This window comes from Eretmochelys imbricata, chromosome 24 (genome assembly GCF_965152235.1).
Source record: "Eretmochelys imbricata isolate rEreImb1 chromosome 24, rEreImb1.hap1, whole genome shotgun sequence".
NCBI classification, from domain to species: Eukaryota; Metazoa; Chordata; order Testudines; family Cheloniidae; genus Eretmochelys; species Eretmochelys imbricata.
The window spans coordinates 14,361,558-14,377,617 of record NC_135595.1 but is presented as its reverse complement, the minus strand read 5'-3'; the positions used below and the strand labels follow the sequence as shown (position 1 = coordinate 14,377,617).

General features: G+C 49.3%; 1 protein-coding gene across 1 annotated transcript in view; it reads right to left on the bottom strand.

The window, feature by feature from the left end:
* LOC144279944 (IgGFc-binding protein-like) overlaps nt 1-16,060 on the bottom strand; it is a 63,304-nt gene that overhangs the window by 27,977 nt on the left and 19,267 nt on the right. The window contains exons 12-17 of the mRNA XM_077841648.1: nt 15,446-16,044; nt 7,608-8,181; nt 7,179-7,372; nt 5,843-5,984; nt 1,560-1,888; nt 543-1,116 (exon numbers count right to left, since the gene is read on the bottom strand). Coding sequence (XP_077697774.1) covers nt 543-1,116; nt 1,560-1,888; nt 5,843-5,984; nt 7,179-7,372; nt 7,608-8,181; nt 15,446-16,044 — 2,412 coding nt within the window. The remainder of the gene's footprint in view (nt 1-542; nt 1,117-1,559; nt 1,889-5,842; nt 5,985-7,178; nt 7,373-7,607; nt 8,182-15,445; nt 16,045-16,060) is intronic.

Genomic DNA, 16,060 nt, shown 5'->3' with positions numbered 1-16,060 from the left:
ATAACATCTCATGGAGCTGCTTCCCCTCTTAACTCCACAATTGTCTATAGTTGCTTCACTCTGAAGACCACCAAAAAATTTCCACAGCCCCCTATACTCCATGGACACTGAGAAACACTGAACTCCACCACTGTCAGCTTGCTAGATACATCACACTGATAGGGTATATATACACAGGAGACTTGGGCAGCTAGCCTACACTGTCACCTGTGACTTTGCATCCACACTGATATTTATAGATATCTATCTCAAGCTGAGTGAGTTTGTGAATGTCCACCTGAGCTGAGAATTATGCCTCCCAGCTGCTGTGTACATGTACCCTAGCCACCTGAATCAGTGATTGTTTTAGATCTCATTAACTAACAGGGCCAGGCGGGTTAGCTCTTGGCCCAATGACTGCTAGAGGGAGCTCTACCCTAAGAGTCAGTGCTGACCCCAGTACCCCAGGGATCCTGGATATTTCCATCCCCGTGCTCATCAACAAGATAAACAGATTGACTACTGCTACCACGGTCAATAAGAAACCAAGATGCCAGACTCACCACAACTGGATGGCGTCCTCCAGTCATCAACAATGACCCCATGCTTCCTGCAGGCATTTGCATAGGCCTCCAGCGCCTCACACAGAATGCTCTTGTCCCCCTCATTCAGACACATGTCATAAATGCAGCTGTCAAAGAAGTCATCGGCGCTCACCCTGGACTGACACTCTCTGAAGGGCCCTCCCAATGCTTTACTGATCAACCCACAGTGACTGTCATCCCCATACAGATCTCTCTTGCTCTCATCACACATTGGACAAGTGTCTTGGCAATAATCCCAGCACAAGGGGTCCAGATCTTGGACTTTCCAACTGGCAGCCCAGCCCACGATGGAGGAGACTCTGGTGCCATTGGATGATGTCATGTCATCTTCTGGATTCTGGTTGAAGTTCCCACATAGGCCACATGTGGCCCCATAATAGCTGCTGGGGAGGGTGATCACTACATGCCAATTTTTGTCATATGTGATCTGGAGGCCGAAGTCCGTCTGCAGGACGGTGCTGAGGTCTTTCTGGCACAGTCTGATTTTACCGTCTTTCAGCATCACTGGGAGACTGGTGATCACACTGTTCAGCTAGGGACAGAGAGGACGGGGGAGGTATGATAGGTGTTATTGCTCTTTCATCCTCACTTGTTCTTATTGCAACTGTCACCTTGCCACTCATTTCAGCTGTAAATCATTGTCACTTTAACCAGTGGCATGTAAAAGAATCACTGAAATCAATGTGACTTTCCCTGAATAAACACAGTATTTATCTAGCTATGCTATCTACCAGTTTCTATTTGTCTGCATAATTCTCTATCTATCTATCTATCTATCTATCTATCTATCTATCTATCTATCACAACCATGTTAAACACACAAGACGAGTTGCATTTATGTACTTGTATTGCCCATATGATACATTCACCTCATGTCGCCAGTATCTAGGATTCCATTTGTGTGAGAGATACTACACAAAAAATACTGTTTGTTATAAGCAGAAAAGGCACAGAGCCCTGAGCTGGGAAACTCACCCGGACTTTGCCAACTTCCCTCTTGTAGATGGAGATGTTGTACCCATAGACGTAGATATTGGTCACCTGCCAAAAGGAGATATCCTGGTTCCCCCTTTTGTCATTCTTCTCATCAACGGTGAAGGACTCCAGGGTAGGGTCGCTGCCACAGTATTTAGTGATGGTGTGCTTACAGGTGCCCTGCAAGTCAAACTTCAGGCCATCAAAAGTTTGGTACTGTGCATCCCCTGAGCCCAGGCAGATTCCAGCGTAGTCAGGAACACATGCCTCTTGGCCATCTTCAATTTTGCATGTCTCCTTGATCCGGCATTTCAGGGTTTTGCAGGGATCTGAAAGGAGAAAACCCAGTTCTATCAACAGGGTAGGGAATTCAAGTCCAGTGTCTAGGTTGGGAGATCCAGCCCTTACATGGACACAGCATTCACGCAGAACCAGCTGAGCTAGCCAGAGGACACTGAGAAGTTGGGAAGCCTGGGATACTCAACGGCACTTGATTTGCTGGAAGCTCTGGTTCCACTCTATCGAAACACTTAATCAAGTGAGTTCAGTTGAAATCAGTGAGGCTACCCACATGCTTAAAGTTATGCATATGCACAAATGCCTATGGCTCTGATCCAGCAAAGTGCGGCACACCCTCAATAACGCATTGCTATGGCACGGAAGTCATTAGCCATAGGTGCTGGAACTAGGAGTGCTGGGGGTGCTGCTGCACCTCCTGGCTTGAAGTGGATTCCAGTGTATGTAACGTTTACAGTTTGGTTCAATGGCTCTCAGCATCCCCACTGTAAAAACTGTTCCAGCACCCCTGTCATTGGCTAACTCCCAGTGATTCCATTGGGAGAGGGAATTCAGTCCATAAATCAATGAGAGCTGCAGGTGCTAATGGTCAAATGCTAAGAGGTGCTAAGCGCCTGTGACTCCCGTGGGAGGAAAAGTTCATCTCAGAGATATCCCTCCCCTCCTAACTCCCCACAATTCAGTTCTTGTGCTGCTTCACTCTGAAGTCCACCAGCTCAGTTTATAAAGGCTAGTGTGTGTACTCTCCACATCGAAGGAGGGGCAGACTGCGAAATGAACTTACACTGGTCAGACTTCTGACCAAGGCAAGATGGTACTGTTCTGGGACACAAGTAGGGTAACCAGACAGCAAGTGTGAAAAATCGGAATGGGGGTGGGGAGTAATAGGAGTGTAAGCAGTGTCAGGATGAGCTCCACCCTGACATCTGGTGGTGAGGTGTGGCAAGTTGTGGAAAAGAACTTCAGGGGCCGATGTCATTTGCATAGGCACACCCACCACGCCTAGAATGAGACCATAGCTGCTCAAATGGTCACTTTGGCTGCTGTGGGATCCCCAGCGTCTCTGTTATTGGGGCAGGAAGAATAAATTGTTATTACCCTGATTATGGGAACTGTGCTTGGAACTGTACGTGGCCTTTTGTTATGATGGAGGGATTCACCATCAACTAAGTAGCACTCGCTAGGCAAGGGTCATGGGTTCCAAAACTGTGTGAATAGAGAGAGGCTGGGGACAAGTATTAATACTTGGTGGCATGGGCCCCTTGGTGAGGGCCTTACATGCTAATTGCACTTCCTCCTCTCTCCACTGTGGAATATCAGAGCTAATTTTGATTTCATTAGAAGTCTAGTTATAGGCTGCTGAGCTCACTTTGGGCTGACAGTGCACCAGCACTGGGGCTCCCCTACTACAAGCTGAATTCACCTAAGAGCTGAAATCACTGAGTGTTGTGTTAAGTAGTGGGGGAGCCTGAAGATATATTGTGGAGCAGTTTGCGGCACGGCTGGTGAAGCAGTTCAACGCGGAGCAGTGTGTGGATGGCAGGAGCTGCTTGTGGGTCGTGGAGCTGAGCGAAGGAGTTCGTGGGGCGGCTGGCGGAGCGGAGCGCAGCGGAGCGAAGGAGTTCGTGGGGCGGCTGGCGGAGCGGAGCGCAGCGGAGCGAAGGAGTTTGTGGGGCGGCTGGCGGAGCGGAGCGCTGCTATGGAGCTGTGGGGCGGTCAGCTTCAGATCATGTAAGGTGCCTCTTACCCCCGTCCCATTTCCACCCAGGTTGGGAGGTAAAGCTCCGCAGATAAACTTTCGAACTCTGGGGCTGCCCTGACCAGGGACAGAGACTTTTGGGGCATTGGACTTTTGGGACCTTGGGTGATTTGAGGTTGCTGGACTCAAGAACCAAAGGGAAAAGGGCATGCCCCAATTTGCCTGGGGTGGGTTTTTTTTGCTCATGGGTTGTGTTATGAATCCTGTTGGTGGTGTTTCCCCAACATAATGCCACATTGTTTCTCTCTGTTATTAAAAGGCTTTTGCTACACTCAGGCTATGTGCTTGCGAGAGGGGAAGTATTGCCTCTTGGAGGCGCCCAGCGGGGGTGGTATATATTTGTCCCAGGTCACTGGGTGGGGGCTCGAGCCGGTTTGCATTGTGTTATTGGAATGGATCCCCTAGATATTGAACCCGGCCCTTGTTGCTGCCAACTCTGACGGGCAGAAGGGTTACATTTTTGGGGGCTCGTCCGGGATAGCTTGGGTCAGTACCCCCCGCAAGCACCTGTTGAGTGATCCACTACATTGGGAAACAATTTATATTTTTTTTTGTTTTGTTTGTGCTTATATTTTGAGGAAATTACTGTTTGTATAATGGCTAATATGTCAGGTTTGTTGGGCCCTGGCTCAGCAGCTTCTAGCTCAGGGGCTGCAGCCTCGGCTGATGATTGGACAAAAGCTCTGGGGCAAATATTGGAAAAGGTTGTGCTGCCCCATGCTGAGTCAGACTCTTGTCGTAAGTTAAGATTATTTGCTGGGGAGGAGGAGTTTGAACCCTGGTTAGAGCATACCACTGAAATGCTGCAAGAGTGGGCCGTACCAGATGCAGAAAAGCGAAGATGCCTTATAGAGAGCCTTGGCGGCCCAGCATTAGATGTGATTCGCACCCTGAAGCTCATTGACCCTGGGGTCAGTGTGAAGGACTGCCTAGAGGCCCTTGAACACAACTTTGGGAGCGTAGAGGGCCCTGAAGACAGCTACTGTAAGTTCCTTAATTCCCGACAACAAAAGGCCACGTACAGTTCCAAGCACAGTTCCCATAATCAGGGTAATAACAATTTATTCTTCCTGCCCCAATAACAGAGACGCTGGGGATCCCACAGCAGCCAAAGTGACCATTTGAGCAGCTATGGTCTCATTCTAGGCGTGGTGGGTGTGCCTATGCAAATGACATCGGCCCCTGAAGTTCTTTTCCACAACTTGCCACACCTCACCACCAGATGTCAGGGTGGAGCTCATCCTGACACTGCTTACAGGAGTCTATATAAAAAAAGCCCCAAATATTGGGACTGTCCCTATAAAATCAGGACATCTAGTCATCCTAGGTGCAAGGCTGGGGAGCTGGGGGGAATTGGCTGGAGCCTCCCTATTGTTGGTTCATGAAAGGCTAGGAGAAGCATTCATGTAACTCGGTTGGGCGTGTCCCTGCCTGTAGATGTCTGTGTCAGTGTAGTACCTGCCAGAGGTTGTAGCTTGCCAACAGCATCACAGTGAGAGGGATGCACCAGGTCATAGGCACCGACTTCCCCACTTTCCCCTGAGTGCTCAACTTTCACCCCCAGCCCCAGCCCCGCCCCCACTCCACCCTTTCCATGAGGCCCTGCCCCTGTCCTGCCCCTTTCCACCCCTCCCCACCCCCATTCCAACCCCTTCCCCAAATTCCCGCCCTGGCCCTGCCTCTTCCCCACCTCCTCCCCTGAGCGTGCCACATTCCCGCTCCTCCCCCTCCCTCCCGGAGCTTGCTACACAGCCAAACAGCTGTTTGGCGGCAGCTGGGCAAGAAGCGCGGGGAGGTAGGCAGAGGAGCAGGGAGGTGGCACACTCAGGGGAGGAGGAGGCTGAGGTGGGGTGGGGAGTGAGGGGAGCTTGGCTGCCAGTGGGTGCAGAGCACCCACTAATTTTTCCCCATGGGTGCTCCAGCCCCAGAGCACCCATGGAGTCAGCGCTTATGCCCCAGGTTGGACTGAGGGATCAGCAGTCCCACAGTCCAGGTTGCACCCTGGGAACATCTGTAACAATCAAACTTCTTGCTGAATTGCAAATTGGCTATCTCTGTCTATGATTAGCTAAGCAGGATCAGGCTGGTTAGTTAGCAGAAGGGTATTTCTTGGGGGAAAATAAGCTTAATAAATAATCTGTGGTAAACTGGTTTCTCCCATCCCTACCCCAGTTATTCCACCCACAGTAACCCCTCGAGCATATTTCAATCAGTGATTCTCCTTCACCTTTGCTGATGCAGCCCATGATACCAGCTCTGATCTGGCAGGTTTCTTCTCTGGTGCAGTTGTGGGCTTTGCAGGTCACCCCTCGAGCAGGAACGCAGGTGCAGCTCTGCTGGCACTTGTTCGTCAGGATGATCTCTCTGGGCTGAGGGGATGTTTGGAAAAGGGGAAATAACACAATGTAATGAAGAAAAGATTATTTATAATAATTTCTGGCGGTGCTTGTGATGAAGTGGGGTTTTATTCATCTTCTTATGTTGCATGTGATTCTTAGTGTCCTATCCTAATACTGTGTGTACCTTAGTTTCCCTGTGTACTGCATGAATACTTAGGTGGTGGGAATTGGGTGTGTGATTTTGCTGAGGCCCTCAGGGCGGGTGAGACTGCCCAGCTATTTGCACCCGTGTAACCTGAGACCCAGGAGTGGGGATGCGATCAGCTGACACCTTTTGCCCAGGGAGAAAGACAAAGAGAAGGAGGAGGAGCATCAAGGGGGGCACAGGAGGTCGGGTAACTGGAGATTGGCAGTCTGCGTGGGGGGACTGGAAGAGGGGGAATCCAGGGCGTCTGGCCCAGGATTTCCAAGACGGACTTGGCTGAAAGTCACTGATGTCTGTAATAGCAAGTTCTGTTCTATACTGTATTCCTGTCTACTACTAAATCTTCTGTTTTACCGGCTGGCTGAGAGTCACGTCTGACTGTGGAGTTGGGGTGCAGGGCTCTCTGGCTTCCCCAGGAGCCCTGCCTTGGCAGACTCGCTGCAGGAAGCACACAGTGCGGAAGGAGATGCTCCGAGGTCAGACTCAGGAAGGTCAAAGCTGTGTAAGCTTCTTGCCCTGAAGACAGTGTAGCTCAGAGAGAGGAGTCTCCCCCAGAGTCCTGACTGGCTTTGTATAGAGTAGTTCCAGAGCATCGCCCAATGACTCCGTGACAGTGCTAAACCCAGAAATGTGTGGTGATGTGTGTGAAAATGTCTGTTCTGTTGTCATATTATTTGCTCTTAATGTTAAAGAGAAAGGCTGTCTCATGGGCTCAGCACTGAGCCAAAGGCAAGAAATAGTGCCTAGGTTTTAACCTCCCATCTGTTCGTGACTCACTATGTGGCCGTGAGCAAGTCACTGCCTCTCTCTGTGCCTCAGTTTCCCTACAACAGACAAAGGGAATTAAATAATCTTGCCTTTCTTGGCGCTTTGGGCATTGGGTACTAGCAGAGTGGGGTGCCAGGCCGGATAGGCCAAAGCTCTGATCCACTACAGCTAACCCTATTCCTGGCTAGTGTAGGGATTAAGATGTGGATAGAGCAAAAATTAGATCAGACCCAGACTGCTTGGGGAGGTACCTTGTAGTATCTCCCACGCTCAAAGCACCCACAGCTCTCCAGAGTCACACAGCCCTGGCCATCGAAGAAGAAGCCCTTGTCACACTGGCAGCCTTCAGCACAGGTCTCCGGGCAGTCCTTGATGTCTCCAGAGCAGGTGGTGGTGCAGAAGTTGGCACAGACCTCATAGTGGCTGTTGGTTGGGCAGGTCAGAGCTTAAATAGAGAGAGAATTAATTTAGGGCAGGAAAGATCTCACCCCATGAACCAGAGGTACAGAGACATGAAGGGGAAGAGAGCTGGGCTGGGAGGAGAGGACCAGGACACTTATTTAAGGTTAGTTTCCATCCAGAGGAGTTTCTGAAGAAACCCAGAGGTTTGGAATGAGATGCCTTGAAATTATGACCCTCCCCAGTGTGTCCCAGAGCTCCATCAGCATCACAGCACTTACGGCAGAAGGAGGCGCTCCTCCAGGGCTGGATGGTGACCTTGGCCTCTTGGCAGGCCGTCACGTAGCTGTGGATGCTCTGGCACAGGACCTGGGAATCCCCATTGCCCAGGCACAGATCATACAGGCAGTTGCTCTGATACACGCTGGGGCTGACCGCACCGTGGCAGGCCGCGAAGGGGCCGTCGGGGTCTGTGAGCAGCCCACAGTAGTTGCGCCCTTTGAAGACGTCCTTCTTCTTCTCTTCGCAAACTGGACAGCTGTTTCCAGCACATCTGTCTGTACAGGATGCTCCTGGGATCTCAACTTCCCAAGCAGAGCCAAATGCTGCCACATCAGGGGCTGTCCTGCCATTGGGGAGCAGGAACTCCTCGTCCTGCTGTCCATTGTAGTTCCCGCACAGGCCACACGTCTGGCCCTGGTAGGTCCCTGGGATGGTGACTCTGGCCTGGTAAACCAGGTCGTAGCTCACACTGAGGCCAAAGTCAGTTTGCACCAGTACGTTCCCGCCGTGCTGATATGCCCGGAGCCGCCCATCGGCCACGATCACAGGCAGGTTGTGGGACACCCCGTCCACCTGGGAGAGACAGAGCGTCCTGTGTGAGCTGTAGGGAGTGGATACTGTAGGGTTTGGGTTATGGATAGTGAGCTTTGAGATTCTGTTCTCACTGACACTGTAGCGTAAATCCAGTATGACTCCAGATCTCACTTTAGAATAACTCCAGATTTACACCAGTGTCAGATCAGAATCTGGTTCCAGGCCTGCAACAAATTAGGCAGTAAAAGCCCTGATCACTGTATCGCATGATCATGCTGGCCCACACCTCCCTCTGCCCCTCACCTCACTCCTGATCTTTCTCTTTCCCACTCCCTCCATCTCCTTACCCTGCTCTTCGCATACACCTGTTTGGGAGCTGACTTCACCGCATCTCAGCTGTTCCCCTTGTGCAAGTGTAATATGATTTTTGTTAGGTCCTCAGAGATCATCAGCACCGCTATTCCCACTCGAATCACTCCCCTCTGATATGTTCCCATCCTGCTGCACTGATGAGACCCACAGAGTCAAGGGGAGAGGAGATGGAGGCCCGAGGGAGGGTTTCAGCACAGGCTGAGTACAAACAGTGGCAGAGAAGGATAATGATGCCATTGCTGACAGGCAGATTTGCAGCAAGAGGAGGTTTAGGAGGAGAAGGAGAGTTTAGGTTCAAAGTCAATACCCAGGTTAGAAAAAATGGAGACAAATCTTCAAGGGGAAACTTCTTGTCCATATGTTCCAAGCTCATCACCCTGGCCTACCTCTCTGCCCCCCTTTTGCTAACCACCCACCTCCTCCCTGATCTTCTCTCTTTACCATCCCCATCTCGTCCACCCACATTTGGCCTGCAGCTCTGCTTCAGGCCCACACCTACACTCAGAACTATCTCCTACTTCTTGTCCAGGTCCTCCCTCCCCTAAAAACCCATGAGTTATGAACCAGGAATGGAAGCAGAGAAGATAGAGCTGAGCTGGAGGATGCTCCCTGTGCCCACAAGAAGCTCTCACATAGCAGCATCCATGAGTAATGCTCTCCACCATCTCCTATTGGCTATGAGACTCAGTCCCATCCACCTGGATGATGACCTATCCTTAGTTACTCATGCTTTTGTCAGCTCTTGACATGATTACAGCAGTAGGCTATAACCAGACATGAAGCCCTTAGCACTTAGAAAACTTCTGCTGGTACACAATTCTGCAACACATCTCCTCAGCAACACCGGCTGCTGTGAAGATATCAAACTTGTCCCTATGCTGGCTTTCCAGAGAGCACTGAAGTTCTCCGTCCTTATCTTCCAGGTACTCAATGGCCTGAGCCCAAGGTATCTAAAAGATCAGCTACACTTTGGGGATGAAAACCATATGTAAGCAGGGTCTTAATGAGCTTTGGGAAAGGACTCCAGGAACGCATGGTATTTGCATAAACATACCTACTCTGCCTAGGTATTCAGTAGAATCATAGAATCATAGAATCATAGAATCATAGAATATCAGGGTTGGAAGGGACCCCAGAAGGTCATCTAGTCCAACTCCCTGCTCGAAGCAGGACCAATTCCCAGTTAAATCATCCCAGCCAGGGCTTTGTCAAGCCTGACCTTAAAAACCTCTAAGGAAGGAGATTCTACCACCTCCCTAGGTAACGCATTCCAGTGTTTCACCACCCTCTTAGTGAAAAAGTTTTTCCTAATATCCAATCTAAACCTCCCCCACTGCAACTTGAGACCATTACTCCTCGTTCTGTCATCTGCTACCATTGAGAACAGTCTAGAGCCATCCTCTTTGGAACCCCCTTTCAGGTAGTTGAAAGCAGCTATCAAATCCCCCCTCATTCTTCTCTTCTGCAGGCTAAACAATCCCAGCTCCCTCAGCCTCTCCTCATAAGTCATGTGTTCCAGACCCCTAATCATTTTTGTTGCCCTTCGCTGGACTCTCTCCAATTTATCCACATCCTTCTTGTAGTGTGGGGCCCAAAACTGGACACAGTACTCCAGATGAGGCCTCACCAATGTCGAATAGAGGGGAACGATCACGTCCCTCGATCTGCTCGCTATGCCCCTACTTATACATCCCAAAATGCCATTGGCCTTCTTGGCAACAAGGGCACACTGCTGACTCATATCCAGCTTCTCGTCCACTGTCACCCCCAGGTCCTTTTCCGCAGAACTGCTGCCTAGCCATTCGGTCCCTAGTCTGTAGCGGTGCATTGGATTCTTCCATCCTAAGTGCAGGACCCTGCACTTATCCTTATTGAACCTCATCAGATTTCTTTTGGCCCAATCCTCCAATTTGTCTAGGTCCTTCTGTATCCTATCCCTCCCCTCCAGCGTATCTACCACTCCTCCTAGTTTAGTATCATCCGCAAATTTGCTGAGAGTGCAATCCACACCATCCTCCAGATCATTTATGAAGATATTGAACAAAACCGGTCCCAGGACTGACCCTTGGGGCACTCCACTTGATACCGGCTGCCAACTAGACATGGAGCCATTGATCACTACCTGTTGAGCCCGACAATCTAGCCAGCTTTCTACCCACCTTATAGTGCATTCATCCAGCCCATACTTCCTTAACTTGCTGACAAGAATACTGTGGGAGACCGTGTCAAAAGCTTTGCTAAAGTCAAGAAACAATACATCCACTGCTTTCCCTAAAGGGGGCTGCTTTGCCAAAGTGCTCAATTTTGGCTGGTGTTGGGTTACAAATCACTTGTAAAGACACTCTTTTCTTAACCTGTGTATTATATAATTTTTTTAACATCTGCTTTAATAATATTTTTAAATTTGAGTGGAGGGGTAATGAAATGTTATCCTGATTGTATGAGCAGAACGGTACTTACCGAGGCCTGACTGATTGAGGAGTTTCCCCTAAACTGAAGCTCACTTGCTAAGCAGGGGGTAGAGAGGTCAGATCCCAGTGAAAGAACGGTGAGAGTCCTAGACAGCATTTGACTCTCTGCTGTATTGTTCAATCATCGCTAGAGCTGAAATCACTGGTAACCAGACACTGAGCCTTAGATCTGGTGTGGGACCATAGGTGCCCACTCCGTGGGTGCTCCGAGGCTGGAGTGCCCATGGGGAAAAAATGGTGGGTGCTTAGCACTCACTGGCAGCCAAATTCCCTCCCTCCCCCATTGCCTCCCTTCCATTGGTAGGCACCACAGATCAGTGCCTCCCCCTCTCTCCCCGCGCCACCCGCCCGCTGCGAACAGCTGTTTCACAGTGTGCAGGAGGCTGGGAGGAAGTGGGGAGGCGCAAGGACAGGGCTGGCCTTACCATGAGGTGAACTGAGGCGGCCGCCTCAGGTGCCAGACTGGCGGCGGTGGGGGAGGCCACTAGGACCCAGAGTGTAGAAAATTGTGTCTGCTGCTGGTGAATCTGAATTCTCTCTGCTCTAGAGGCACAGAGATGGTGGAGTGCTGTGCTGGAGGAAGGAGGGCACAAGAGACATAACAGGGAGGCAGGAGAAAAGGGAGCAGGAATAACAGAAAGCAGCAGGAGCTGCAGGGAGAGAGAGGAGGAGGAGCCTCTTATGTACCTCTCGAGCACCCCCAGGAGCCTGGACTGTTAACACCAGCCTCTCAGGGAGCTTCCGGTTTCCTGCTGCTTGAGGAGAACAGGCAGTCAACTGAAGTAGTAGGAGCCAGTTAGGCCCTTAAGACGCTGATATCTTCCCTCCCTCAGGCCCTGCTACCAGCCTGCTTATTTGTCCCCTTCAACTGAGCGTTGAGAGCCACTATAGCTGGCACAGAACAGCAGTCAGGAGTGAAGGAAGAAAACGCCCCTCTGGGGCAGCATTCAGAAAAAGAAAGAAAGCAAAGGAAGCTTTTCTATCTAAGCAGAAAGGAGCTCTCCTGAGATACACAGACACAAATGTTCAGGGTGAGCCTTCTGGCCCCAGTGAGGATGTGAGTGGTGAGGAGATGCCTGATCTTCCGGTTAGTCAGAGGGCAGGTGACCTGGCAGCTACTGCAGCATCCATATCTCCATCTCAAATGGATGTAACCAGGCACAGTCCTGAAGAAAAGTGTAGATCAGAGAAGAGTGTGGTGGAGGTGCAAGAAACAGCTGCCGCTGAGTTTAGTTCCTTAAGTCTAGATGATCCAGGTCTGTGTACCCACTTGAGCAGTAGCCTGAGGGACTGCATGGGCCACAGCAAGTGAAAAACTTCAAGTTCCCCAAAGACAATGGAAATAGAAGTTTCCATCCCACACATTACTGGCGTGAAATCCCCAATGGGGACAAAGTGGACAGGCCATGGCTTATGTACTCCAAAACCCAGAATACTGCATTTTTTGTTGTTGTTGTTGCAAACTCTTCCAGTCTAATGTTCCAGCCACATTGGGTTCTACAGGAACAAAGGACTGGAAAAATCTGGCTAGAAATCTGGCATGCCATAAGAAGGCAGCAAATCACCAGATAGCATTCCATAGGTGGAAAGAGCTTGAGATGAGACTAAGGTTAAAGGCCACCATAGATGATCAGCATCAAGAGAAGATTGCATCAGAGTCTCTTTACTGTCAAAATGTTCTGAAAAGGCTCATTGCCATTGTAAGAATGCTTGCTACCCAAAACCTAGCACTGCGTGGCACTTCAGATCAGCTGTGTGTGCCAAACAAAGGAAACTTCCTTAAAATTGTGGAGCTGATGGCTGAGTTTGATGCTGTACTCCAGGAGCATCTAAGAAGAGTCACCACCCAAGAAATGTACACACACCACTACCTTGGAAAAACAATTCAAAATGAGATCATCCAGTTACTGGCAACAAAAGTCAAATAGAAGGTTGTGGCAGATCTAAAGTCAGCAAGATATTACTCTGTTATTCTGGACTGTACACCTGACATCAGCCATACAGAAAATATGACATTTCTGGTGTGTTTGTAACAATAACAGAACTCAGTGAAAATGTCCCTGCAATGGTGACTGTCAGAGAGCATTTTCTAGAATTTATTGACATTGATGTCACATTTGACAAATGTGCTTCTGAAAAAGCTGGAAGAGACGGGAATTGCGATAGCTGACATGAGAGGTCAGGGCTACGACAATGGTGCCAACATGAGAGGAAAGAACAGAGCAGTGCAGACACGGATCCGAGACTTAAACTCTCGAGCTTTTTTTGTCCCATGCAGTTCTCATTCACTGAACTTGGTGGTCAGTGATGCAGCATCAGCTTCTAGTGAGGCTGCTGAATTTTTTAATGTAATTCAAAGCACCTATGTATTTGTCTCTGCATCAACTCATCGATGGCAAGTTTTGAAGCAACATCTGGGAACATCCTCTCTGACACTGAAACCACTGAGTGCCACACGATGAGAAAGTCGAATGGAGGCAATAAAGCCTATCAAACACCAAACTGGGAAGATAGATGATGCCATAGTTGCCATTATGGAGGATAATGCTATGACAGGAACTGTTCATGGGAGAACAGTGGCAAAAGGAAATGGAATCACCAGAAACATACATAACTTCAAATTTCTGTGTGGCTTAGTGTTGTGGCATGACATACTGTTTGAAATAAATGTTGTAAGCAAGAAACTCCAAGGTGTTGACCTTGATATATCTGGAGCAATGGAACAACTGGACAAAGCAAAGTCATACCTACAGTCTTACCAGTCAGATGAGGGATTTCAAAACATTCTGAAGAGTGCGCAGAAGTTGGCAGAGGAACTTCACACTGAAGCTATTTTCCCACCCATTCAAGAACACAAGAGTCACCGAAGAAAAAGACATTTTGATTACGAGGCACAGGATAATCCCAAACAACAATTCAAAGTTGAATTCTTTAAACAGGTGCTAGATTGTTCAATACAGTCAGTTGAAGAACGTTTCATGCAGCTCAAGGAACACAGCAATATATTTGGGATGTTGCATGATATTCCAAAACTCCTTACTATGTCTGAAGAAGATCTACACCAGCAATGCAGGGCACTAGAGACAGTGTTGACACATGATGACATGCGTGATATTGATGCGAGTGATTTAGGTGATGAACTGAAAGCCCTTTCAAGATACATTTCAGCAGGATCAACTCCAAAGGCTGTTCTGGAATCTATGTGCACAAATAAGATGACCACTCTCTTTCCAAATGCTTTTGTTGCTCTGTGCATACTTCTAACACTTCCTGTAACAGTTGCCAGTGGAGAACCCAGCTTCTCCAAGCTAAAGTTCGTAAAAACACATCTACGCTCCACAATGACACAGGAGAGGCTGGTCGGCCTTGCAACCATCTCAATAGAGCATGAGCTGGCCCAGACCTTCAGGAAGCAGTTCAAATCTTTGCAACCAAGAAGGCACGGAAAGCACCACTTTGATTATTCAAACAGATAAAAATGCCAGTGTTTACTATGCAGACAAGAAAAGTTACATTTGCTGTTCAGATGTTTGAAAGTTAAGTGTTACTTAACATTTTTGAACAAGGCATTTTAAGTTGTTAGTTCTCCTTTATTGGGGTAGGTAGCAGAGCAGTACTATGAGAGGAGTAGAACGGGAAGAGGGCAGAATTGAGACCTTTCAAAGTTTTGGCCCAAGCAACGGGGTATGGGGGTGTCATTTGAGCTCCCCGCCTCAGGTGCCAAAATGTTGCAGTCCAGCCCTGAGCAAGGACGCAGAACGCTCGGGGGAGGGAGCGGAATGTTAAGAAAAATCCACAACAAAACACCCCACTGAACATACAACTTCCCCTGGGGAGAGGAGGAGAGAACAAATAGGAGACAGAAGTGAGTCACATTGCTTAGTATATTACTGGAAGATGCTCAAATACTCCAGTGATGAGCATGGAATAAGAACCTTGTGACAGGGTGGCTTGCCCCTTAAGGGCTAGTGGCCTGAGGTCAGCCAACCCTTATTACTAAGTAGGCACACCAATCACATGATTCCCCTATAAGAGCAGATGGTGGGAGCCAGGCTGATGGCCCAGCACAAAGAATTCTCAGGGAAAACAGAAGAGAGTGCAGAGGCTGCTGCAGACCAGTACACTCCAGCAGGCAAACCTGCAACTTGGGAAGTGAGAAGACAGGCAGGAAAAGCCTGGGAGTGACCAGATAAAGAGGTAAATGGGTGGATGTGAAAACTTTATTCATAATGTGTGTTAATTTAACAAACCAGACCCCGAGGAGGGCTGCTATTATTAAAAGTTGTAAAAGTTATTCAGAGGTCCAAGAGGGTAAACTGAGGAAGGCCACCTATAGAGTGACCTCTGGCCATGAGAGAACAAACCAGTATAGAAGAGAAGAGAATCTCTCCTGTCCAAAAGGAATCAAGAATGATCTAGGACTTACCATGATGAGCCAGAGTAAGCGAAGAAGGACTTACCATGATGAGCCCCTGTTTGCTCTGCAGTAGGGTGAGTGTGATGCCATACACCTGGATGGATACCAGCTTGGCCATGGACACATTCCTGGTGCCCCAATCTTCTTTCTCTACACTGATAGTGAATGGTGTAAGGTGACTGGCATCGGTGCAGGTCTTGGCCAGGATGTAGGTGCAGGTGCCTTGGAAGTCAAAGGGGACCCCGTCGAAAGAGAGGTAGTGGGGATGGCCAGAGGCAGAACAGGTCGCAGATCCAAATGGGTGACATCTCCGAATGCCATCCACGACCCCGCATTCCTCACCAGTGCCGCAGGAGAATGCCTTACACACAATCTCCCCACCAGCCTGACACATGCACTGCTCCTCGCATGAACCGCTCGGGTGGAAGGTCTCCCCGGCCTGGTAGTAAAGTCCCCAGTGGAGGCATCCGCACTGGGAAAAGGGGACGCAGTGGTCACCACTGAGAACAAAGCCCTCGTCACACACGCAGCCTTCCTTACACTGGGTCGTGCATTGCACCGGGGCATAGAGGTTGTTGCATGTCAGATCGCAGCTGCTGCTGCTGCAGAATTCGTAGTGACTGTTCAGGGGACAGGACGGAGCTGTAATTAGAACAAA